The sequence below is a fragment of the Conger conger genome, chromosome 8, assembly GCF_963514075.1.
Source record: "Conger conger chromosome 8, fConCon1.1, whole genome shotgun sequence".
Classification (NCBI taxonomy): domain Eukaryota; kingdom Metazoa; phylum Chordata; class Actinopteri; order Anguilliformes; family Congridae; genus Conger; species Conger conger.
The window spans coordinates 20,991,633-21,017,429 of NC_083767.1; the positions used below are offsets into that span (position 1 = coordinate 20,991,633).

The following is a 25,797-nucleotide window of genomic DNA, read 5'->3' on the forward strand; positions in this document are numbered from 1 at the left end:
AACGAATTGGAATGGTACATCCAAAGCAGGGATGTACTAGGCAACTTGCTGACAGGTCTTGGAAGAGAGGAAAAAAAAGAATTGGTTCTACATTTTAAATGATCAGTGTAATTTGTGAGGACAATAATTATGGTAATTATGGTATAACTGTAAGGATAAAAGTTATTTTATTTTCTGAGATCCTCCACTCTAAAAATATTCTGCTGTGTACAGCTTTCTTTACCTCTCCTGTTAATGAAACCCCCACATTGTGGATTTATTTATCCTAGTTTTGTATTGTGCACATGCATATTAATGAGATTATTGCACTTTTCATTGCTTGATGGATATGGTGTGCATCTCTTTATTTAGTGTAATCTTTTTTGAATTGCCATGTTTTTTTTTTTGATAGGCCCAGTGACAGAAGTGAAAACGGACATATACGTGACAAGCTTTGGGCCTGTTTCTGATGTGGAAATGGTGAGTGTCCAGATCACAAATCTTTGTGAATAAATAAGCAATGTAACAAACAGGTATTAACTGAAACCTGTTTATTTTGTTTCTGATTGGTTTTAAACAATACGAGGAGGTTTGAAGTTCATGTTATATTCCACAGACATTTGTAACAAAGTATTACAAAGAATGTACATGGAAATTAAAAATATTTGTATAAATAGCAGAACTGCTTGTACAAGCAGGGCCAGAAAATGTTAGCGTTAGTTTTCGGCAGTAAAAATGCATTACAGAGAATCAGAAAATAAACCTATTTTACTTAATCCTCACTTCCCCAACAGTTATAATACTTCAGTTAATTTGCGAGTGTGTGTTAGCATGTGGGTGTGTGAGTGTGTGTGAATGTGTTTGTGTATATCTGACCTACAGCAGCATCAGATGTACAAGTATCGTGGCTTATCTGATCTCCTATGCCTCCCAGTTTTTTTTTAACTGGAGGGCTTCCTGTACAAACTGGGAACATTGATCTGGTCCTTTCATATTTTTGTATTGTTCAGGAGTACACAATGGACGTCTTCTTCCGCCAGACATGGGTAGACAGGAGACTCCGGTATGAGGGCCCCATCGAGATCCTGAGACTCAACAACCTGATGGTCACCAAGGTGTGGACCCCCGACACCTTCTTCAGGAATGGAAAGAAGTCTGTGGCCCACAACATGACTGCTCCGAATAAGCTCTTCCGCATTATGAAGAATGGCACAATCCTGTACACTATGAGGTATCGCTCAATTAACAGACCAGATCAGTCAGTCCTTAACAAACTTTGTGCAGTGCAGACCTGGGTCAAATATGTAATGTTTTACTGAGCTTCTCTGGTGTTTTGAAACCTAGAAATACGCTCTCATAACTGCAAACCCTGCCTTCTGGTCCTCTTGGCTGGGACAGTTTCACCAGGCAAGATCAATTGAGCACAGAAAAGTATTGGAAATCGAAAACACTTATGCATTTGATCCCAGTCTGGTGCTATTCAATACCAGTGTGTGCACATGACTAAAAAAATATAGGCAGGTCAACAGAACAGGTTCACAATAAGTGCTTCAGCAGGAGTCCGTAACGTGCATTCAGTCACCATGCTACCAGTGTTCATTTTGACTGATTTTGACAAAATACAACATTTATTTTCTTCACATGCTCGTTCTGGAAAGTTCAATGACCACCAAAATGCATGGAAAAAGAATTTGTAGACACTTAAGGGTACATATTTATGTAATCCATGCCAATGTCCTGGGCAGAAAAATGTAGCAGCAGGTCTAGGTTAGGGAAAATAGACATGAATGAATAAAATTAATGATCTGGAGAAAAACTAAAATCATCCAGTGAGCAGCATTTCTGTGGACACAAGCACCTTGTGAATGAGAGAGGTCAAAGTGTATAGGCTATAGAAGCAGAAGACTTAATATGTCTAAAAAATAAGTCTAATAAATACCTAATAAAGTGCTGACTGAGTGTAGTAGCGCTGGCAGGTGATGCACTGTCTCATATTTTTTCCAGGCTAACTATAAGTGCAGAGTGTCCGATGAGGCTGGTGGACTTCCCCATGGACGGCCATGCTTGTCCTCTGAAGTTTGGAAGCTGTAAGTTGAAACCACTGTTGGAGTGTGTGATTGCTTTAGTTGGGTGATTGATGGTGGTTTGAATGGGGCACCTGGACATTAAAAATGCATCTAGATTCTATGAGAAAATAAATTCCACAGAAAGCACTTGACCTTCTACAGCTTCAGCTGGTATATCCAAAATATTTAGCAGGGTTCATTTTCTGATAAAGTGGATACTGTAAAATACAATTTCTAATTGGGGCACACCCCATACCCTGAACACATAGTATGGCTAACAAAAAGCTACTATCACCAGGCCACCATTTACTTAGACAATAATAGATTTTCCCTGAATAGGAAAAAAGCCACATCCTAGACATTTAAGCTTACTCTTATCACAATACATTTATTATTTCTTTCTGCTATTTGTTTTTTTTAATTAAAAATATATATTTTTTGGGAAAAAGGTTTTCGGTCCACCTTATTTGTTTTGTGCAGTGTCTGGCAATTTTGAGTAAATTATGACCTCTGAGAATGCTGACCTTCAGCCATGGACTTCTAAGCTTTGGAAATCCTCCAGCCGATTGCATATTATGGGCCATCAGTGCGGCAGGCTAAATCGAGGAGCATCCGGATATTTTGTGACAAATATTTGCCCTCTACGTCAGCTCCTTTCAAATTTGGTTTCTTGCCAAAATGGAGCACTGAAACAACAGTTGAGACAGGCAGCGTCTGCCGAATGCTCTCAAGCAGCCCGTTTCCCTTTGCTTATCAGAGCACCGCAGCGATGCGATGATATAACAGCCATCAAGGAGAAGAAAGAGAAAAATATGAGGAATGGAGCCGCTACCTCCCCCCCTCCTCTTTCCACTGCCCTTGTCCTGTACCTTGGATTGTGGCATGGTGGGAGACAAATTTGATTCTTTCATTTTTGTTCATTTTTCTCATGTCCCTGTGGTTAGCAGAAGCTAATCTGATGCAGCTTATATTTCAAGAAAGGTCAAGAACACCCTTTCTGCCCCAGGTTAGAGCAGACCTATTCCGCCTCACCCTCAGCAGCTCGACATGGTGCAGCAACTCAGTACACAGGCTGGGGGATGCTGGTTGGGTTCAGTCTAACTACGATGGTGCTTTGGCCTCAACTTTAAAAATTATTTTTCATGAACCATATTTTATTGAGCATTTTGACAAAATTAACAACATTCATAAGTAATGAAGAGGAATAGAGCAAAATGGGGGCATGTACTTACACTTTGCTCAGTTATGAGTAACAAATAAAGCTGAGTCAACAAACTAAAGTAGTTCTTTGACCAGAAAAACTCCACTATCAACCTTTATGAAACTACAGGAAGTGAATTAGTTGCAGAACAGCGCTTATATATAAAGCTGCCATACAGCGATGTCTTGACCATTAATAAAGCGAGTAACACAGTCTGCATAAGGTCATGCAATAAAAATACTAGACAAGCCTGGTTGCGTATAATTATGGGTAGCAAGGCTGCAAGAGTACTGCCCAGTGACTGTGCAACAGGGGTGATTTATTGGCTCCATTTGACTGAAGCTTCAGTGACCAAGACCCCTACATGTGTTGATACTGTAGGTCTTGTTCCGCTAGCAGTGGTATCGAATGTGATGTCATTGTGGAGTTCTGAGGGAAAGACAGGGAATAAAGGGAAATAATGGGCAGTAATAGATCGTGAAAACCATTCATGAATTTGCAGTCCAAGGAACAACAATTGACCAACTGCAGACCAGCTGATTGCAAAATTCTACCTTGGTGAGGGCAGTAACAGTTATATACTGTATATAAAGTGACTTTACATTGTATCTTTTAATTTCTTAATTAACTGTAGTAGAGTATATCAAGCATAACAGATAACACAATGGTTTCAGTTGCAGATTTGCAATTGCAGTGAATACAGTGGTAACTGGAATGCTAACCTAGAGACTTATCCAAGATGTTTCTAGTCTCGCTAGCCCTTTGACAGATCTCACTCGAAAGCAGCCTCAGATCCATCCAGTGGATGGAGCAGTGCCAGGGTGGTGTTTCTGAACATTAAAGCGTGTTTATGTGGCGGCCCTCTCTTCATTAGCCCTAACTTCACAAAACCCTTTCAGACCGGTGTCTTGGATAGAGGACTGGGGGCGGTGTTGTCACTGGAGGTGGAGGGGGAGTAGCGACAGGTACATCAGCTGGAAGCTCAGCCCCAGGGAGAGTTGGTACAGTACCATCGAAAAGGAATGTCTTGCTATAAAATGGGTACTGACTCCTGGGAAAACATTTCCTCTATTTGGACCATGCCCCGCTCCAGTGGCTGTACCAGATGAATGGCAGGGTTACCCGGTGGTATCTGGAGTAATCCATTTGTCGGGGTCTGCAAACGGATGTGCCGGGGGGGGGGTTTGGCAAGGGTGCAGTTTGCGGAAAGGAAGCAGGGAAACGCGAGGACTACGCCGACTGGTTACATCGGCACACACCTGTTCAAGTAGTCAAGAAAATATGCTCTTTCTACAGTAGGGGTCTGAGACTGGGAGCACACGGGAGTGGAGAGAGAGCCAACATGCCTGAAAAGCAAAAAAATGAAAACACCAACACAGCTACGCAATTCTGGTTATTTTCTTTACATTGGTTATTTTCATTTGTTGTTTTAGCCCGGATCCCGTGAGGGTGACTTGTGAATATGTTTTTATTTTATTTTTCTGTTTGGGGCATGTGTTTATCTCTCTCATTCTAGCTCCTGTAATAAAATAAAACGGTAATGCAATCCAGAATGTCTATATCTCTCTGTGTCCAACTCTCTATCCTCTCAGGGGTGTGTCACGGCCTGTGATGGTTTACTTTCATGTATTTCAGTGCGGTCTGTGTTTATTTACTTTTTGTTGTCTTGGAGCTGTAAATCTTAATAAATACATGTCTGAATAAAGATCTGACATCCCCAGTACCTCTGAACTCTGAACTGATTACATTTTAGTACTTGTACAACAGGGATTAATGAGAAAGTCTAAACTGAAGAGATTTATTGAAACATTGCAACATTGATGTTTAATCATTTTTAATCAAAGGATTAAAAAAAGGTAACAGATGACCCTCCTGGGATGTCGATGTTGGTATGATGAGAAGGAATCTGGACATCTACCACATACAGTATATTGACTGAGGTGACAAGGAATGTCAGATGACAGGGGCAGACAGTGAGAGAGAAAATAATTTTGAGCAAAAGTGTGGCATTTTGCCAGTGCCTCTCTTTTGGCTTGCGGGTGGTTTTCAGAGCTCAGCTGTGTATTGGGTATGTATCCCTCCCCTTGGCACTCACGCATTCCTTCCTTCTCATAGATGCTTATCCCAAAACAGAGATGATCTACACTTGGACCAAAGGACCCCAGCATTCAGTGGAAGTACCCCCAGAGTCATCCAGTCTTGTGCAGTATGATCTAATTGGCCAGACAGTCTCCAGTGAAACTGTAAAATCGATCACAGGTATTATAAGATGATTGACTGTGTTCAGGGTCCAAAGAATATTGAGTGAATCTGACAGACTCATACTGGACTGCTGCATTGTCATTTACAGTCCCCTCCAAAAGTATTGGAACAGCAAGGCTAATTCCTTTGTTTTTGCAATACACTGAATACATTTGGGGTTGAGATAAATAGATGAACATGAGATAAGAGTTACAAATTTCAGCTTTTATTTCCTGGTATTTACACCTTGAATGGCTAAACTACTTAAATATACTACAGGTCTATGTTCAAAGTACGTGAAAGTAAATAACACTTAATATTTGGTAGCATATCCCTTGCTTGCAATAACTATCAAGCCTGTGACCCTTTGACATCACCAAACTGTTGCATTCTTCTTTTGTGATGCTTTTCCAGGCTTTTACTGCTGCCTCCTTCAGTTGTTTGAAGGGGAAATCCCTAGAAACAATCTCCTCTTCAGGAGGTGAAATTCATGCTCAACTCAATCAGATTAAGGTCTGGTGATTGACTTGGCCAGTCTAAAACCTTCCACTTTTTCTCTCTGATGAAGTCATTTGTTGTGTTGGCAGTGTTTTGGGTCATTGTCTTGCTGCATGATGAAGTTCTTCCCAATTAGTTTTGACACTGACTGACTGACTTCACAGATGAGCCCCTATGTTTTAGATCATGAGCAGATCCCTTCTTTCTCCACAATTGACCTTTTCATCACTTTGGTAGAGGTTAATCTTGGTCCATAAAACTTTGTTCCAAAACTTGTGTGGCATCTATGCTTGTGCAATGACTCCCCTTTTTTCTAAGCTTCAAAATGGCTTTCTTTTCTTCCTAAGACAGCTCTCTGGTCTTCATCTTTTCTAACACAAATTCAGTCTTCACAGGCTAAAACCAAGAGGATCTGTCATCTCATGTACATATTTTGACCTCAAACTCAATTACCTTCAGTGTATAGCAAAAACAAAGGAATTGGCCTTGCTGTCCCAATACATTTGGAGAGAATTGTATATGAATGTTATGTGTTGGCTATTTTCATATTTACCTCAAATGTAATATTTTCCAACCATCCTAAGCAAAAATATATAACTATTGATTGCCCCATAGACCATTAAAATAGTTATCAGCTGCCAGTAGAATAAAGTAAATTGATTAGTAATGACAGCAGTTCTGATGTATTATTTGTCAGGAGAGTAGCATTTTATTACATTGCCTTAGTACAAGATTAGGATGTTTCCAGGCTACATTTGGGTAAAACCTAAGCTATATCAGGGATAATCTAGTCTCTGTATGTCAAAACATCTCTCAACTTTGACATCTAGACATCTAAATAATTCCAACATCTAAAATTTCCTCCTAGGATAAGTGAGTGAGACTTACTCTTATTCTTGTCAGTTTATTTGCCTTTATGACTTTGATACATCTAAAAGGAGTGTTTACCTTTCAGGTGAATACGTGGTGATGACTGTGTATTTCCACTTGAAACGAAAAATGGGGTACTTCATGATTCAGACATACATCCCCTGCATCATGACAGTAATCCTCTCTCAAGTGTCCTTCTGGATAAATAAAGAGTCCGTGCCGGCCAGAACCGTATTTGGTAGGTATTATTCATCAATGCCACCCCACTACCCATGATGTTTTTGTCAGAGGCCAAGTTACCATTTTCATGCAAATGTAAAGTCAAGTATCCCTCTGAAAAGGAAGTTATTTCCTTGCTGCTTTTAAGAGTTCACATCATCTTGATGTATGTGAACTCTTAAAACCTGTGTTGCATTCAAACAGGGTGCAGCTAATCAGTAATGACTATCCAATTAAGCATCATTTAAGCTAACAACTCACAGTGGTCTAATTATTTTTTGTGGAAGTTTTTGAGTGTGCCATCTCACTGAAAACTGGAGTGTGGTAGATAAACAGGGCAGTGGTGCCTGTTACCTACATGCATGATGGGTCACTGAAAGGAACATTAGACTGATCATCTAACTCCTTGTTACAGTAGATCATCATATCAATTTCCATCCTGCTTCACATGCCCACGACAGCCATGGATGACTTTCAAAGTCTGTAAACCCACAAGAGGCAAAGTAGAGCATACCTCAGTTTCCCTGCATCCTGTACTGAAAGGAAGGTCCTACTCATGTTTGGGGATCTCCATCCATATGTTGAAGAAAACAAAAACTCTGAACTAGTTTTAGAGAATGTTGAAAATATTGTTTTATGGAAGTAAACTGATGAAGATTGCAGGTTTGAGTACAAGGTAGCACACTGTTATTCTTGAGTAATGTACTAAATATGGACTTTTGGAAAAGCTGTTTGCAGTTTAGACATGGCGCAGAAGGTTGCATTCAGTTGTTGTTTGAGTGAAACTCCGAGCTGAATGGTTTGCAAGGTTTGTTGACACAAAATAGTTCACTGGTACAAGCCTAACTGGTTTCCAGGTTGTTTTCCGGTAATTTTACAGGTACTTAGTTGTTCCTCTCTGAAAATCATTCTGAGCTTAAATTTGCATTGTTTGTTTTCTTTTGCAAACACTCCTAATTCTTATTGGTGCTATCTTATATTCAACATTTCCATCACTATCTCAGTGCTTACAGTTATGAAAAAGCAACCTTGGTACAGAGGAACAGTGTATCACAAAGTGTGGTTAGAGTCCTGGTAGCTCGGTTGGTGCAACCAGCACAGCAGCTTCCAGTGGACTGGAACCGACCGCGTCTGACCATATATGCGGGGTATGCGGCCTACCAAGGTTCATATGGCGTTAAGAAATCAAATGGACCATGCTTCCTAAAATTTCTGACACCACAGAGCACAGTCCAGGGCTTATTTTCCCTGTGGTTAATGACTGCCTACTGATTATTGATTATTCCACATCTCTTCCTGCAGAGTGATTCTGTAGCCTTGTGCTGGTGGAAGCTTTTCAAGAATGCAACTGCATAAGGAGGTGGCACATTTTTCTAAATATACCCTTTTTAAGTCCTTTTGCAAATTTGTATAGAAGAACCGTGTCACCTGTTTCATTTTATGGGAGGTTGTACGCTCTCAGAAATGAAGTGACAGTGGAGGAATATTTTTGTTCTTCAAGTATCAAATTTCCCAAATGTACCCTGAAAGTACAGTAATGTTCTCTTTGGGTAGAAATGAGAACAGTTTCCATGCAAAACAGGTTCAAATTAATTATATTTAATTTTCGTACCTTCATTTCTGGGAGTATGCAAATGCAACACTGTGCTCTCAGATGCAGAACAGTTGACATTTGCCAAAATTAGCCATATTTAAGTTAAGAATAACCACACAGTATGGCAGTGTGTTTCTCAAAGACTCATATTGCATACCCGTAGGTTATGTCCTGTTACCTTGGCCAGTATGACTTCAAGCAGGTGTGATTGGATAGTGTGTTTTATGGCTGCTGTGATTCATGGCTCTCAAGCCCACTATTACCATCAGACTAATGAAACTGTCTGATATCTGCCAGCATCTGTGCCGCGGCAGTATTCATACTGCCACAGGCTGGTGTGTCTGTATGTGTGTGTGGGGGGGGGGGGGGGGCTTTGTGGGGGTGGAGACTGTGTGGGTTGCTTGCCTTTTGTCCTGAGCTGACAAAAGATCTCAGCTAATCTATTACAGCTATGTTAGATGCGATTAATTAATGCAGGGCTCCCTCTGGTGGCCCAATGAGATACTGTGTCTTATTATTTCTAGAAGGTGGATAGTGGGGGGAAATGAGGTCAGGATGAAGGGGTGACCCTGAATTCTGAGGCCCTGAAACCACCGTTCACCCATTCTCACACATAATGCGGCTATGTGAGGGTTTTGAGCTGTACTTTTACATTACATTTTTTAAAATCTGCCTGCTATCAGTTATGCAACAAGACTGCCTCTAATGTTGGAAAGAACTCCAATGCCAGGTTAAATTTGTTGAAGTCGTTATTCTACAAACGTTGCAGTGCCCCACAAGAAAATTGAAAGCACATTAGAGGGAGTGAAAGTGTGTGTGTGAGAGAAAGAGACGGAGACAGAATGCAATAGGCTTGTTGATTGATTGGATATCCTGCTGCAAAACGGATGCAGAATCTATGTCATTTGCCTTGGATATGGGCATTTGTGAAGCACATTAATACCATCATAGTAATACTAATGAGGCAGAAAATGTGACTCTTTGCCTTTGGTCAGACAATTTGAAAAGGAAGTGAATCAAAAATGTAATGAGGGATATTTATATTTGGGCTCCATAGATGTCAGTTTATTTTTTGCCCCAGTTTTATATTTTTACCCCAATATCCCTGCAACTGTCTATGTAAATGGATAATTTATACTAGCAAGCGCATCCTCACGACTGTGTGCAGCCAGCTCTGCTGCTTTTTACTATTTAGTCCCACCAGCTGAGCTGCACAGTCATTGTGTAGGGAGAAGGCTCCATTTGTGCATCTGATGCAGTCATTCTGCAGGAGGACGGCTCTATTTGTGCATCTGATGCAGTCATTGTGTAGGGCGAAGGCTCTATTTGCGCATCTGATGCAGTCATTGTGCAGGAGGACGGCTCTATTTGCGCAGCTGATGCAGTCATTGTGTAGGGCGAAGGCTCTATTTGCGCATCTCATGCAGTCATTGTGCAGGAGGACGGCTCTATTTGCGCATCTGATGCAGTCATTGTGCAGGAGGAGGGCTCCACTTACGCAGCTTATGCAGGTGTAGAGCAGGTGTCTGACTCAACCAAAGGAGAGCAGTCAGTTGAATGACGAGGTGGCAAATACCCTGAGAAGTGGAACCCTCCCTCTCTGGGTGATGGCACTTGCAACTAGGACCTATTAGCCTGCAACACATGTTATTCATGGCACAGCCAGACTGTGTGGTATGTCACTGCACAAGGAGTCTTCTTTATTGGAATTATATATTTCATATTTAATGTGAGCATACTTTATTTATTTATTTATTTAACTGAATTGCAACATTGTCTGTTCACTCCCCATGGATGGTTACTGCACATAAAATATTAAACCCAGCCTTTATTTTGAACGATCATAACAAAATGTTGTTGAACAATAATTTCTGAAGGTCATCGTAGCATGAATGCCTCTCTGCACCATGGAGTGTAATCATGTCCAGTGGTCATGGATGATGAGTGTTTTTGTTGCAATCAAACCAGGGCAAAGAAGACGTGCTGATTTCACACTGAGTTGCCAGCTAGAAAAGTCTTTATATATACAGCACACTGTAGCATATCTTTATATATAGGATAAAGGGATCTCCTTCAATTATATATCTACAGTGGGTTGCAGAAATTTGGGCACCCCTGGTTTAAATGTCTGTTACAATGAATCCGTATGTGATCGAGCAAACCTGAACTCTAAATGGTGGAGTTAAACATGAGACCTTTTGCACATTGTTAAGCAAAATTGTTTTCGTTTTTTTTATTTTTTACTGTTTATAAATGATACAAAAAGGGAAAAAAAGGGCCCTGTGCAAAAGGGGAACACTTTTGGATTATTCTTTGTGATTACTCTAACTGGTAAATGGTTGGCATTTATATAGCGCCTTTATCCAAAGCGCTGTACAATTGATGCTTCTCATTCACCTCATTCATACACACACTCACACACCAATGGCGATTGGCAGCCGTGCAAGGCACCGACCAGCTCGTCAGGAGGGGGTTAGGTGTCTTGCTCAGGGACACTTCGACACAGCCCAGGCAGGGGATCGAACTGGCAACCCTCCGACTGCCAGACGACTGCTCTTACTGCCTGAGCCATGTAGACAAGGTAGAGTTGCCAGAAAGAACAATCTCAAAATTAAGTGTCTGAAGAATGCAAAAGAAAACATTGAGAAGCCTGAAGCATCTTGGAACAATGTGCTTTGGACTGACAAAACGAAAATGGAACTTTTTGGCCACCACCAAAGAAGGTATCTTTTGGAGAAAAAAGGGTGAAGCCATTGTCGAGAAAGACAATTTGCCAACTGTTAAGCATGGATGTGAATCCAGGTGCTTTGGGTTTGTGTGGCAGCTGGGAGCACAGTAAATATTGTGCGATTGGAAAGAAGAATTGCTTCCACCAAATATCACAAAATTCTAGAGGCAAATGTAAGGTCAGTCCAGACATTGACGTTGAAGAGAGGTTGGGTATTCCAACAAGTCAATGATCCAAAGCATACCTCGAAATCAACCATGAAGTACCTCCAGGAAAGATAGATGAAGGTTTTGGAAAGGTCACCACGGTCCCCACTTGAATATTATTGAAAATCTGTGGAGAGATCTCAAACATGCCGTACATGCAAGGAAGCCGAAGAACATTTCTGAGCTAGAGGTATTCTGCCAGGAAAAATGGGAAAAAAATTCCAAAAGTGAATTTAAAGACTCTTAGCTGGCTACAGGAAACGTTTACAAGCTGTTATATTTGCCCAAGTTAGAAAGTACTAACTGACAGGGTTCTCAAAGTCTTTTGTACAGAGCCTTTTTCCTTTTTTAATTATTAAAAATTATTTTAAAATGAAAATGAAAAGTAATCTTGCTTTAAAATTTTAATCTTTTAATCTTTAAGCATATTAAAAAGTAGTAATTTCGAAGCATCCTTACGTACTTGTGGTTGCAGTTGATTTGCATCCATCTTGAACAGCTTTTTATTTTTACTCGGCATAAATCAAACAAGTGAAATAAAAACAAGATATCTTGGGCTGTCAGGCATAAGCAATTCATTTTCTAATTTTGGTAACGCAAAGAACCTCTTTCTTTCTCATTTTGAACAATACCATCTGGAGGCCCTACTCGATGGAGACATCACAAAGACCAAAGGAGCTGTAAAACCATATTAATTTACACAGCTCCAGGATTACTTGTGGTGTGCCTGCTGTGTGAGTGACTAGCTTAAAAAAAGAGAAGAGATACAGCTTCCAAACCATTTAAGAGAGTGTAATAGAGGTCTCTGACTTAATGACTGCTGTTAAGGGTCGTACACCTGGTCCCAAGGAAATATGGCAAGTTACCTGTTTTGCACTTCCACCACAGCTGCATTTCAAGATATATAATTTTGTCCTCGACGGACGGAACCATATTTCATATTTTATAGGACAAGTCTTTTGCGTCAATAGCTCAAATTAAAAGGTTTGTGAGATAATGCTGGGGGGCCAATGGGATATCAGACCCTGTGCCAGGGTGCTGTTGGAGGAAAATGCAGCCTATAGGAGATTATAGGATTCATTTTCTTCCCAGCCATATTACTGTAAGTTGCAGAATCAAACCTTGAATCTTTGCTGGTTGGAAGACAAATGTTGTTACCTTCTCCTGTCTGATGCAGGTAATTAGGACAGAGAGACATGTTCAAAAAGCGATATACATGAGGAATAATTGAGCCAGTTCTACATTTACACAGTGTAGCTATTGAAATGTTCGTAATGCTAGCAGCTACAGAACCAAATATAATAATTTCACACTGTGTTTGTTACATGCGTTTGTATGTCTCCTATTGCATACATTGCCATGAAAAAGTATTTGACCCCCTGATTACCTCTATTAATTAATATCTGTCACAATCTGTCAGATCTCTGTAATATGTATTATTACACAAAGGGAACGTTTGTAAACAGAAAGCACATTTTAAAATTAATATTAATTAACATTTATTTCATGAAAACGTTATCGTTATCGTTAACACACATCACCCATATGAAGACATATTGGCCACTTAAGCATAATTATTCTTTGCGCCACCTTTATCAGCAATAACGGCAACAAATGCTTCCTGTAATCAAGTCCTTCATATACAGTTGCACATGAGCTAGTGACTATTTTACACTCTGCAGGTAAAACCATAGCAAACAAGAGAGTTATCACTGATTGGAGGAGATCTTTCTCTGAGGACAGCTGATTGCTTTTTTGTCACCCAACACTTTTTATTCTGAAGTAACTCTTCTATGACTTCTAAAGTATATCACTACAGTGGCTGTTCTGTCTGGTGCACCTTTAGTAAATTCAATGCAATACATATACAATACATCAGCCACACTTATAATATCTCCGCCCTTTATTTGTGCAATCCACCCTTAAATGCATATGCATTAAGGACAGAAGCACATCTCACAATGACTCTTCTAGATCACATGCATATTGCAGTTCTAGCCTTGTGCGCTAGTTTGATTCATACAATGCATGTTTCCTGAGCAGAATGTGTCATATGTGCTCCTAAGAATTGTTGCAAAAGACTTAGTACATCTGGCCCCATGTATTTAGTTGGCTTATTGGCATATATCTTCCTGTTCCAGAACATTTCAGTCGGAATATGAGGCATTTTTATTCTGATCGTCCTCTTAATCTGATTAAACATGGAATAAACAGCCCCATGTAAATGGAGCTAATGACTTACACTCGGAATGAGATATTTTCACTATTTGATAAGTAAAGCAAGTGTCTCGGAGTTACACAAGGTAAATCTTTTAATGAAAATAATTGCTGTGTGATTGTTCTAAAGTGTTCACTGTACCTAACACAGATGGAAGGTTATTCTTGTGTAAAATGCAGTTATAGAAGCTCCTGATCCTCAGTGGCATTTGAGCACGGTCTGAGATAATGCTTTGTTTTGGGATAAGATTTAATCAAAATATTGAGTAGTGTTAAGCGAAACCCACCAAAAGACACATTTTGTGATGTGAATTTTTGAGGCCAACATGAAATGTTATTATTGGGAGTTTATGATTCCTGTTGCGTCTAGATCAGAAGCTTATCACATGATTTCTTATGACACAAGTTGCAGTACTCAGGGGTTACGTGCTACCAGAATAGTAATATTGAGTTTAGAGGATAGCCCTAAAAAAATAGTTATTTCATCAATAAAATCCAGCTATGGCCTGCTTGAAATTGCCCACTACCAGCTGTTTGAAAACATAGCTTGAGCTGGTCAAACCATGCCAAGTATGACTTTGTTCTTGGGGAGTAATGGTACACAGAAGTCACAGTTCGGTTCACACCACAGTTTGGACATCACGGTTCGGTACGAATTCTGTACAACGGGAAAAAGCAACAAAAAACCCCAAATGCCATCTGTTTCCGCACACATACCCTACAACCGTCAAACGACGCCGACACACCGTCCTCGTCCGATCCACCACTCGCTCTCCATTGGAGTCGTAGTTCACGGGAACCCAGTCAGACGCCAATCAGCTTGAGCTAAGCTTAGCATGGCATGTTGCTAACTTGCTAACTGCTTACACCTTAAGGTTTCCCGGTGGAACTCACACTTGTGAAATTTGGTTCCGCATTATGTTCGTCAATCTTCACACATAGGCTACTGTGTATTCTCTGTACAACTGCATGCACCAAACTGTAATGTCCGTACCGTGACAGTTCGGTACGAATACACAAACCGTTACTCTCTTATTTTGTTCTGAAGTGGTCAACCAGCTACCAGCTGTTTCAAAACCTAGCTTGAGCTGTTTTCAACAGAATGATGTCCTGCTTCAGAATTCTTGACACTGGCAATACTCAAAGCAAGGGTGCAGGCAGTACTGGCCAAGTGTGGCGGTCCAACTCCTGATTACGTAACTTTGAAATGTGAAAAGAAAATTATTTTCTGGGCCTTCAGACAGGAGCGCTAGAGCACCTTCAGACAACCTTATTTCTGAACAAAATGACATGGAATGACAGAGATATGTGAAATCATAGCATTGACAATCAAAAATCTCTAGAAAAACGTCTTGTTTGTGATTTTGAAATGAAATATAAAAAAAGAAGGAAAAACAGGAAGTGGGATGCCTGACAGACATCTGTGTGGATGTGGACCCACACAATTTAAATCAATGTTTTGTTTTTTCCTCCATGGTCTTGTTTCCACACTCAGCAGGAATACAGTATAAACAACTGATCTCTATACTGTCAAGGTTTCATGCATTAGAGATGACTCTGAGACGGCCATCTTTCCCCACTGAGGAACACATCTGTCAGCTGGTTGTCACATTTAAGGCGAAAGAGGGAGAATATGTGAAAAAAAGTACACTGTCAATCATGTGCCATGCCCAATTCAAGCATTTTCATCTCCCTCACCAAAGTCCCAGTGTTGCTTCCCCAACGCTGCTGTTCAATCAGAGCCCAATTAAAAAAAGGATTCTGGAACTCCACTGCAGCTGCATTTGGCTGGTGTTAGACCACAAATCTAATTAACACTGGGTTTTACAATCCAGGCCCTAATGAGCTATGTCCACTTCCCACAGCAATATTAACGACCCCATAATAGTAATGAGTGGATCAGTGTTTTCAGTTATTTAGGGCAAGAACAGGGCAACCCATAGTTTCCCTTCCACACACATTTCTAATTACATAAAAGTGTTATATATATTTCCACTAGCACATCTCGATTAAATTCTCCCATCACCATAGATTTAATATAGTAAAGGTCAGAGGCATCAATTCATTTTTCGAAGGGACTTAATGAGAGGATATTATTTGGTCATTTTGAACATCAGCTACTCTTTCTGGGGTCCACAAAAAACAACGACATAAAATAAAAACCAGAAAACTAACTTGTAAACATATTACTATACATGTTCCAATTCATACACACACACACACACACACACACACACACATATGTATATAATGTTTAACAGTGTTCAATAGACCATCGTTGATGTATAAGCTTGGCCAATATGTATTTCATGTTGACACAGACCTGCAGACAGGAATGAGTTATTTAAGTGCCTTCTCATTACAACTGAACATATTTTCCTGTTGAAAAAAACATACAGTATTCCTCATCAAAGCTGAAATATGATAATGGGCCCTTAAAATGGTTATTTAAAATAATGCTTTTAATTGTGTTATTATAGCTCACATGTTACATCAGGTCCATATTTCCGTAGATTTAACTGTGGTCAGGCCCTACATGACTGTAAATAATAATAATACTAATAATAATAATAATAATAATAATAGGCATCATAATCATCATAATCACTGTAATGATCCAAAACTGGCAGTATTGATGGATTTTCCTCAAAGTACAGTCATGCAAGAATTTGTGCATTTTGAAATTGTGATTTTACTCTAATAACTTTAATGACTGAGCCCCTTATTGTAGTGATACTTCTGTGAACTTATGGGTTGTTTGACCCTTTGTGCTCCAATTTTGCTTTCCTGTGGTCATTAAAGAATTCTCTGAATGAATGAAAACTAGAGAAAGTGTCTGATTGAACTGACTGTCTATTGATAAATCAGCCTTGCTAAAAAGATTTATACTGGGAGCGTGCATTGGTCTTTTCTTACAAACAATTAAACACTTTCCCATCAGCTAGTTTCTTTGTTTTTCTCAAGGGAACCAACTAATCTTCAAGCTCATGATGTAATGTAATGACAGGCGGTGAGCTAGAACAATTCCCATGATGCAACCAAAGCTAACCTCAAGCCATAGTGCCTTCACTCTACCACTATCTTTTTAGGCATTACTACTGTGCTGACGATGACCACCCTGAGCATCAGTGCCCGCCACTCCCTGCCCAAAGTCTCCTACGCCACCGCTATGGATTGGTTTATTGCCGTCTGCTTCGCCTTTGTTTTCTCTGCCCTCATCGAGTTTGCTGCCGTCAACTACTTCACCAACGCGCAGGTGGAGAGAGCCAAGAAGAAGCAGGCCAAGTGCCCTCCGGCCCCAAAGCCCACACCAGTGAAGCAGATGAGTGACAGCGAAGAGGTGTTACAGGTGAGCGCTGGCAAAACTTCCTTGTTGAGCTGGCCAGTCAGTCAATACATCAAATGAATATGTCAATCAAATCTCCTCTAGCGAGGATGCTCTGTTGACAGCATTTCTGTGCAGAGAACCTGGTCAGTCATCATTTGCTGTGCGTATCCGTGTATCCGACCAGAAAGGTGCACTTATTTCAGACAGAATGTGCATGCAGAGGGAGGAGTGACAGCTGGTCCTGCCAGACTGAAGAAGAGCACGTCTGTCACTTCACACCAGAAATAATGGTCAAACAGTGGTCAAAATATGGCAACTGTAACATATCTTCCACCCCCTGCAGGCTGCTGGCAGTGCAAATATTACCATCCTCCCCCCTTTCCTTTTTGCTTACTCCCCCCTTACCCGCATCCCACTCACAGAAACTTCCTGTGTCTCGTCGCTGGCTCCATAAACCCGTAAGCTGCTTGTCCGGGCTGTGTCTGTGGTTGCTTTCGGCACTGGGTTGTGCAAGGGGATAAATAAGAGATATCAGCTTGCCTGTGTGTCTGTGAATAATAATAATATCCTTACCCTATTGCTTGCTCAAGTACATCTCCAAGGCGTGTAAACAAGTAGCTCACACTACGTTATATGGTGTGGGAGACAGCTCAGGGCCATAGACTACTTCATTCTATTAAAATATGTCCAGTGTGCTTCAGAGTTTGTTTTTGTGTCGTTTTTCATTGCGTAAAACTGTAATGAAATACATAGAGGCCAAAAATAGAGTGCCTAATCACCCCATTGGTATTATTTATAATGTTATTATCATTGCAGACCTTCCCAAAGCTGCTCTCTCAAGACCATTGTCAGAAAATTGTTAAATATACCATTTGCATGCTCCTAGGGTGCGTTTTTATGCTGGTTTTCATGGGAAGAAAATTATGTTTATGTAACATTTATTATTTATTGCTCTCAGCTTGATACAGACTGTCAGCAGGGTGGGCAGTGGTTTATGCTTCATTCATCTATCACTGCTGCCTTAGTACTCAACCGTGACTATTAGGTTTTTGGTACAAAGTGCTTGCTGTCTGTAAATGCAGTAAATGCTGCAATAGTAGCAGGAGTTACACCTGGAAACCTGAAGTTAGTTGTCCTCACCTGATGTGATTTTATGCTGGGGTGAATTTGTTATTTGCAGGTTGCCATGGTAACCACACTGGTGCAACAGTATGCAGAATTCATTTCCTGGGGTCGAGCACACAATGTGGATGTAATTTCCCACATCACGCCTACTTTATCAATATCTGCATTTTGCAACTTTAGCCTGATATGAGGTCAGGTTTTTAGAAAGCAAAATTAATGGCGGAGTGGTGCCAGCTATTTCTTATATTTTACACTTCTCTACCATGTCAGTTATTTGGTTGATTATTTTACGTAACCAGTCTATTATTCAATAATATTTCAGTCTTTAGTATCATACACAACAGATTTGTAAAAATGTGATTCAAAGTGAAATTCCAAAATTATTCTGATATTGATTTTTTTATAATCTTTTCTATTAGAAAATGTATCAAATTTCAGATCAGAAAATATTTTCTTGTTTCCATATAGAGAACACTCCCCTATACACAAACCACACATCTGACTTGCCCTTCCATCCTGTCATCCTGCCAGTTGCACTGCCTATATATACTGAATGACATATCAGTCTGGTACAGTACAGCCCACATTGAAGATAATTTCCATGCTATTAAGCATGAACAACCTTGCCTAAAAGCAGTTTTTTAACACTGCCACCTCTTCCAGAATTATTTTCCCCTGTACTCAGTTGTACTATACATTTAATAGAGGTTTTTGCCAGACCCCCCCCCCCACACACACACACACACACACACACACATGCACCCACTCTCCTTCACACTGTAGAAAATTAAGCTCCTCGAATCTAGTCTGACGTGACAGATGCTAACCCTGATAAAGCCCACTTTGGTTTTTGAAGTCACCCGTAAATACATTGTGATAAATGAGCAAGGCATTCACCTTATTTGTAGTAAATTACTGCCTTGCAGTTGCTGTATTGAAAAGAGAGTGGAAAAAAGAGTTGCTTGTATCTGTGTGTGTGTGTGTGTGTGTGTGTGTGTGTGTGTGTGTGTGTGTGTGCAGGTGACCTTCCTATAATTCCCCCATTTTACTGTGTCCAAAATAATTGGACAAATTAACATAATCTTAAATAAAGTGGTAATCGGTTGCAAATCCTGGTTGCATTCATTGATTGCCTGAAATGTGCTATCTACAATCTACTGGTATAGTCTTATCTTATTTTCATCTTTGACACATCTATAGCTAGATCTTGAAGTGTGTTTTTGATCAGTTCGACATGGGGAAAATGGCTTTTTATACACAATTGAAAGTATACTTCAGTAATCAACTACAGTGCTGTTCCGTGTTCTAGCAGGTCATTTCCTTTTGCAGAGTTCACCAGTGCATTCTTGCTTCCCAAAAATGCCTCTTGCAAGAACATTTTTGTATTCGTATTAGAAATGTATCTTACATTTGTCCGTAGGAAGTGCTTGTACGAGTATGCCACCTTGGATTCGTAACTTCAGAAAACTGTCCTAAATGACTGTGTGAACACCACTTCGTAAATGAATGTGAGTGCATTAGAATTGTGAATTAGCATAATTGATGGCCCAAAAATGCCTGGCAAGGCATGTCTGTAAAATTAATTCCTAAAAATTGGATTGAACCCCTGTTTTATGGGCGGTACTGTAGGTGAGTCAATCGGACAGATGGCCAGTGGGATCAACAAGAACAAGGGACGTAGTCTACAATGGAACACTGTCGGTACCTGATTGGGCAGACTGCATTAATTGGTTTTGGCAAAACATTATTGCGGACCATTGGTAAACATTCTTTTATTCTTCCTGAACAGTCCAATAAAATACATTTCTGAAAACATTTGAGGCGGGAAATAAGCAATGCAGCTGAATATTGATTTATATTTCATCTGCAAAGCCTAGTTCAAAAGTTTGATGTGTTTTGGTTTGAGACATCAATAGACATCATTGCACATAGCTGGCCTGGGGGGACTGTGTATAAAAAGGGTAATCCCTACTGTGAGTTTCACCCAATATAGATGTAAATGCTCTCAACTTGAAGTCGACAGTCAGCTCCTCATATTTAACCTCATATTTAATCATAACTATTTAATGTAATCCAATGTGCTTCAATTGGGTTGTTTCTATTTATAAGGTCACAAAATGTGGCAGTATTCAACTGTAATATTGCCTGGGAACTGAGAATAGTTTGGATGGTGTTTTCACCAGGATAAATATTCACTCATTTTTTTAATTCATCCTGGATCTAGTGACAGATTGAGGGAATAAAGCTAAGAAATGCTGAGCTATGAGCTGTCCCCACTCATTTTTTAGACAGATGTTGACATCATACCTGCACATATTAACGTCTCAGTCTGACACCATCATCTGGCAGTGTTGAAATAGATCATATAATATTTATAATAATAATAATAATAATAATAATAATAATAATAATAATAATAATAATAATAATAATAATATTCACACCATAAGTGTATTATACAGAATACTGATTATGTTCCCAACTGTATAGTGTGTGCAAAAAAGTGGGCCCCCCTGGTCAGAAGTGAAGCTGTCCTCTAAATCGTACAAAATTAAACATGACCCATTTCTTCAAATTCAATTAAAGCAAGATTACTTTTTATTTGAATTTCTTACAGTTTCAAAATAATAAAAAAAGGAAAAAGGCCCTGTGCAAAAGTTTGGGAACCCTGTCAGTTGTACTTTGTAACTCCTCCTCAAGCAGCTAGAACAGCTTGTAAACACTTCCTGTAGCCAGCTAAGAGTCTTTCATTTCTCGCTTTTGGAATTTGTCCCCATTTATCCTGACAGAACTCCTCTAGCTCAGAAATATTCTTTGGACTCCTTGCATGTACGGCATTTTTGAGATCTCTCCACAGATTTTTAATAATATTCAAGTCTGGAGACTGTAGTGGCCATTCATCTTTCCTAGAGGTACTTCATGGTTGATTTCGAGGTATGCTTTTGGTCATTGTTTTGCTGGAATACCCAACCTCTCTTCAACTTCAATGGCTGGCCTCTAGAATTTCTTGATATTTGGTGGAATCCATTCTTCCTTCCACTCGCACAATATTCCCTGTGCCCTCAGCAGCCACAAAACCCAAAAGCATAATGGATCCACCTCCATGCTTCACAGTTGGCAAGGCTTCACCCTTTTTTCTTCAAACATACAGTACTGTGCAGAAGTCTTAGGCACCCTAGACTTTATTATGTATATGTTTATTTTTGTGTGTGTGTTAGTATACATGAACACATTTGAGATTTCCAAATATTCATTTTCTAAAAGATTTAATTTTACAGAGACATGTTTGTATTTAATTATAAAAGTAACATATTACTGTAAACAATGTACTACTTTTTACATAAAATCTTGATCAAGGCTGTCTGAGATCAGAAGCAAGGAGTCAACCAAAGTCTGCAGTAGAACTGTGGCAAGTTCTCCAACATACTTGGAACAACCTCCTTGCTGATTATCTTAGTCAACACTGTCCTGCAGTTCTAGATCTCAGAGAAGTGATGCAGTATTAACGCTGAAGGGTGGTCACAATAAATATTAATTAAATTAAGTTTTTAACTACTCTGCCAAATTACCAAAATGTATGTAAAATGTATAGTGTGTTTATTTCAGACCTTTCATTTAATTATTTTTTTTAAAGAATCTTATCTGTACAGACTGTTATACAGGTGCCTAAGACTTTTGCACAGTACTGTATCTTCTTTGGTGGTGGCCAAAAAGTTCAATTTTGGTTTCGTCAGTCCAAAGCATATTGTGAAGCCTGAAGGAACAATGTTTTCTTTTGCATACTGCAGATGCTTAATTTTGTGTTGCAGCTATTCTTCCTGGCAACTCTGCCATGTTGGTCTTTGTTGTTTAAAGTATGTTGTATTCTTGTCTTGTGAACAGCTAGTCCTGTGTTTGCTACTGTTTTTGGCGCTCTTTTACAGTGATCTGTGGGTTCTTCTGATCATTTCTCACCAGGTCTCGGGCCATCCTATCTGAAATCTTTCTTGGTCTTGCCTTGACTTCCATTTATCTTCCATTTTCTAATAATGTTTCTGACAGTCTAAATAGGTAGTTTGAAACATTGAGAAAGTGTTTGTAGCCTTCTCCTTGGTGGAAATGAACCTTCTTCATTCTGAAATCCTTGGACAACTGTTTAGAGGAACCTGTTAACACCAGACAGAACAGCCACTGTTGGGTACTTTAGAAAGCATAGAGTTACTTAAGAATAAAAAGTTCAGCCCTGGAATTATACTCACGTAACTCATTGAAAGTCCAAGGTCTGGACCTTAGTAATCATCTTTTTTTTGAAGTAACAAAGAATAATCCAAACTTTTGCACAGGGCACTTTTCCTTCTTTAAAAATGTATAAACTACTTTTTTTGTTGTTGTATGAAGTAAGAAATTAAAATAAAAAGCAATCTTGCTTTAAAATGTGCAGGAAGGTCTCATGTCTAACTCCATTTAGAGTTCAGGTTTGCTCTTAATCACATACAGATTCATCGTAACAGACATCGTAACAGACACCAGGGGTGCCCAAATTTTTGCACTCCACTGTATTCAATACAAAGGTCCTTCAAGAATCAGCACAACATAATTTGAAAGCCTGTTGATAGTGCTACCATGAGAAGAATAAAACAAAGATGCACTTTGTCCTTAGCACTAATAATTGTAAAGCAGTGTTATTTGTATATTTTCAAGACAAATCAGGTTTTAATGCGCTGTTTCAAACTAAAGAAGTGGGGGAGAGTGGAGGAGGATTTATTGATGTGTTTTGGTGTGTATTCTTTGAGATCTTGTCATTCACATATATCAATGTGTCGAATATGGCTGATGACTCCCTTTGAGCATTTAATATGCATCATTAACTCCACAAGGTCGTAAAATGCCATTGGCAATGCTTGAAAGCAAACAGTATATTAATGCCTTAATTTCCAATGTCAACCCTGTGATCGGCTGTAGGGTGTGAACGAATTCCATTATTTAATTTGCCTGAATAAGAATTGTGTGCACAAGGGGATCAGTGCACTATTTCTTGCTTAGAGCACAGAAAATATTATTTTGCACTGAATGTGGTGTTCATAGAATGGAAATGACACTATATACTGCTATTGCTATTGCTAGTTTAGCTGCCTGGCTTGTGCCATGGATGGAAAGGCAATGCACCATTGACAATAAAGGATTTCAATTCCTGTTTTATCTGAAAGAATGAAACCATGCTGACCCAGTGACAGGCTTTAGGTTGGGATGATGGCAATAAATGGAATGATGGCAAAATCTGAGGGGATCCTTTTTGACTTTCAAAGTCTCTCTCTATCCATAATTTTCTTTCCTCTCACTCATAATGTAACACTTGTCATTATGTCAACACGTTACTCAAAACTCAAGTCATGTTGCTTTGCTTTTGAAATCCAGATTCGGCTAGATTAAAGATGGCAATTTAACCCTTTTTTGGATCTTACTAAATGTGAATTGAAATCTTAAACATACAGTATCTATTTAAAAGTAAGTTTCAAATTATACTGTGCACTTTAAGTTGTTAAAAGTAAGTTCCAAACTATACTGTGAATCAAACTATAATTTACTTAAGAGGTCATTACAATTACAGCTGGCATTAGTAAATACTATTTGTTAACAACTTGATTCTTTTGGAACACAAGTAACAGAGGCACTATTAACTCCCAAGAATCATCATACTGCAATTAGTCCCTTTCAGGCTGCGTAGGTTGAAAGTAACCATTCATTTTCTTAACTGCTGCAGCAGAATCCAGACACCAACGGCAACCTGCGGAAGCGGATGAACCTGATGACGCAGACAGACTCAAACAGCGCCCAGAGAACTGTTCCGGGAGGCAGCGGCGCAACAGGGGTCGCCAGGCAAACGCCTGCAGGCTCCGCCTCCTCTGTGACATCAGCGACAGCAGTGCCCACTTCCGCCCAGCCCCACTCCAGTCCCAACCCTTTCAGCCAGTCTAACATAGCCTCGTCCCTGTTGGCTTCCAGGAACACGCCCCCAGCCCCGCCCTCAACCCCGACAGTCGCGGGATGCGAGCACATGCCCTCGAATATATACGGAGGCTCGGCCTCTCTACAGCGTCTCTTAGGGCCGAAGCTGGAGCACATTCAGGCCGCTAAAGGAGACGCGGGTGCCCAACCCGCCCCAGGAGCATCGACGGGACCAAACGGCACCAGTAAAATTGACAAGTACGCACGCATACTTTTCCCAGTGTCCTTTGGAGCTTTCAACATGGTATACTGGGTGGTCTACCTGTCAAAAGACACTATGGAACCCAGAGATGGCTAACCCCAGTCTTTGTGTGTCTGTGCGTTCTTTTGGCTCAAAAACGGAAGACAAAAGCCCAGTCATTTTAAAAAACTCGAGGGGCTTATATATTCTAATTCATACGACATAACTTTGAAGAGTATGTCATTGAATGGGTAAACACACAAAAATAACAGTTACCTCAGTAGTTACCTAATCTTGTTGCATATATCTATGCAGTACAGTATATTGTTCCAAGAAGTTGAGCATGTGACAAAACACATTCCAGATACTTTGAATTGTATTAATTACAATACCATGTATATTTTCCAATGGAAGTGTTTGGATAATGGTGGTAAATGACAAAGCATAATCCAGCAATATACATTATTTTGGCGGAGGTAAGATGACATACATGCATTTTAATGAAACTTGAAGGTTGACATATAACATTTCTTTTGTTATTTTTGTGCTATGAAAAAGTAAGAAGGAAAATGACATTGTATTTTTAAGGGTGTCAATGTAGTTTGATTGCATTCATATCTTCATTTCATTTAGTTTTTTACCCATTGGGTAGTGCAATTAAAACTATTAAAGCTTAAATCAATTGCCCTGCTGCAGTGTAAATGTATACTATAATTTCCTCCTATGCATGATACGCCATTACGACTCATGCCAAGTTTCATACCCCTTCTGTGAGTGATAGTTCATGAGCTACTTTTTGCATACAGCACATATACATTTGATGGCAATTTACAGTGTGGGAAAAAAAGGATATTGAAGCCCTTCAAAGACACTGGGGAAACACGATTACTATGAAATCCCCATCCTGATTCGCACATGGAAACTTTTCAGCGCTATCTAGTCATGCTTAGCCAGCAACCATACTATCGTAAGTGCATCATGATGGCTGAAGCTAAGCATATTTTGCCTTGGTTAACACTTTATAATTATAGGTTGTGTCTGCAAATAGTAGTTTTGAAAGATCAAGCAGTAAAAGTTTCAAGAAATATCACAATATTATTCCAGTAATAATAATAATAATAATAATAATAATAATAATAATAATGATTATATTATTATTATTATTATTATTATTATTATTATTGTTTTTGTAGACAGCAATTTACAAGAGGAACTCTGTTCTGCCCTTATACAAAGCTCAAATTTAAATTGCACAGACTACTGAAGGCTACAGTGTTACAATAGAAAAACAAAAACCCCAATTTATGATATGCCATGGGGTTTCAAGGGGAAACGTCTCAAGAATGAATTCAGTGAACA

General features: G+C 39.6%; 1 protein-coding gene across 2 annotated transcripts in view; it reads left to right on the top strand.

The window, feature by feature from the left end:
* gabra4 (gamma-aminobutyric acid type A receptor subunit alpha4) overlaps positions 1-25,129 on the top strand; it is a 63,538-nt gene extending 38,409 nt beyond the window's left edge. Inside the window, exons 3-9 of one of the 2 annotated variants that reach the window (XM_061251198.1) lie at positions 392-459; positions 990-1,210; positions 1,984-2,066; positions 5,362-5,505; positions 6,941-7,093; positions 16,909-17,168; positions 24,013-25,129. In XM_061251198.1, coding sequence (XP_061107182.1) covers positions 392-459; positions 990-1,210; positions 1,984-2,066; positions 5,362-5,505; positions 6,941-7,093; positions 16,909-17,168; positions 24,013-24,555 — 1,472 coding nt within the window. In that variant the 3' untranslated portion in view covers positions 24,556-25,129. The remainder of the gene's footprint in view (positions 1-391; positions 460-989; positions 1,211-1,983; positions 2,067-5,361; positions 5,506-6,940; positions 7,094-16,908; positions 17,169-24,012) is intronic. The other variant, XM_061251199.1, reaches the window with a different exon arrangement.
* The last annotated feature ends 668 nt before the right edge of the window (positions 25,130-25,797 follow it).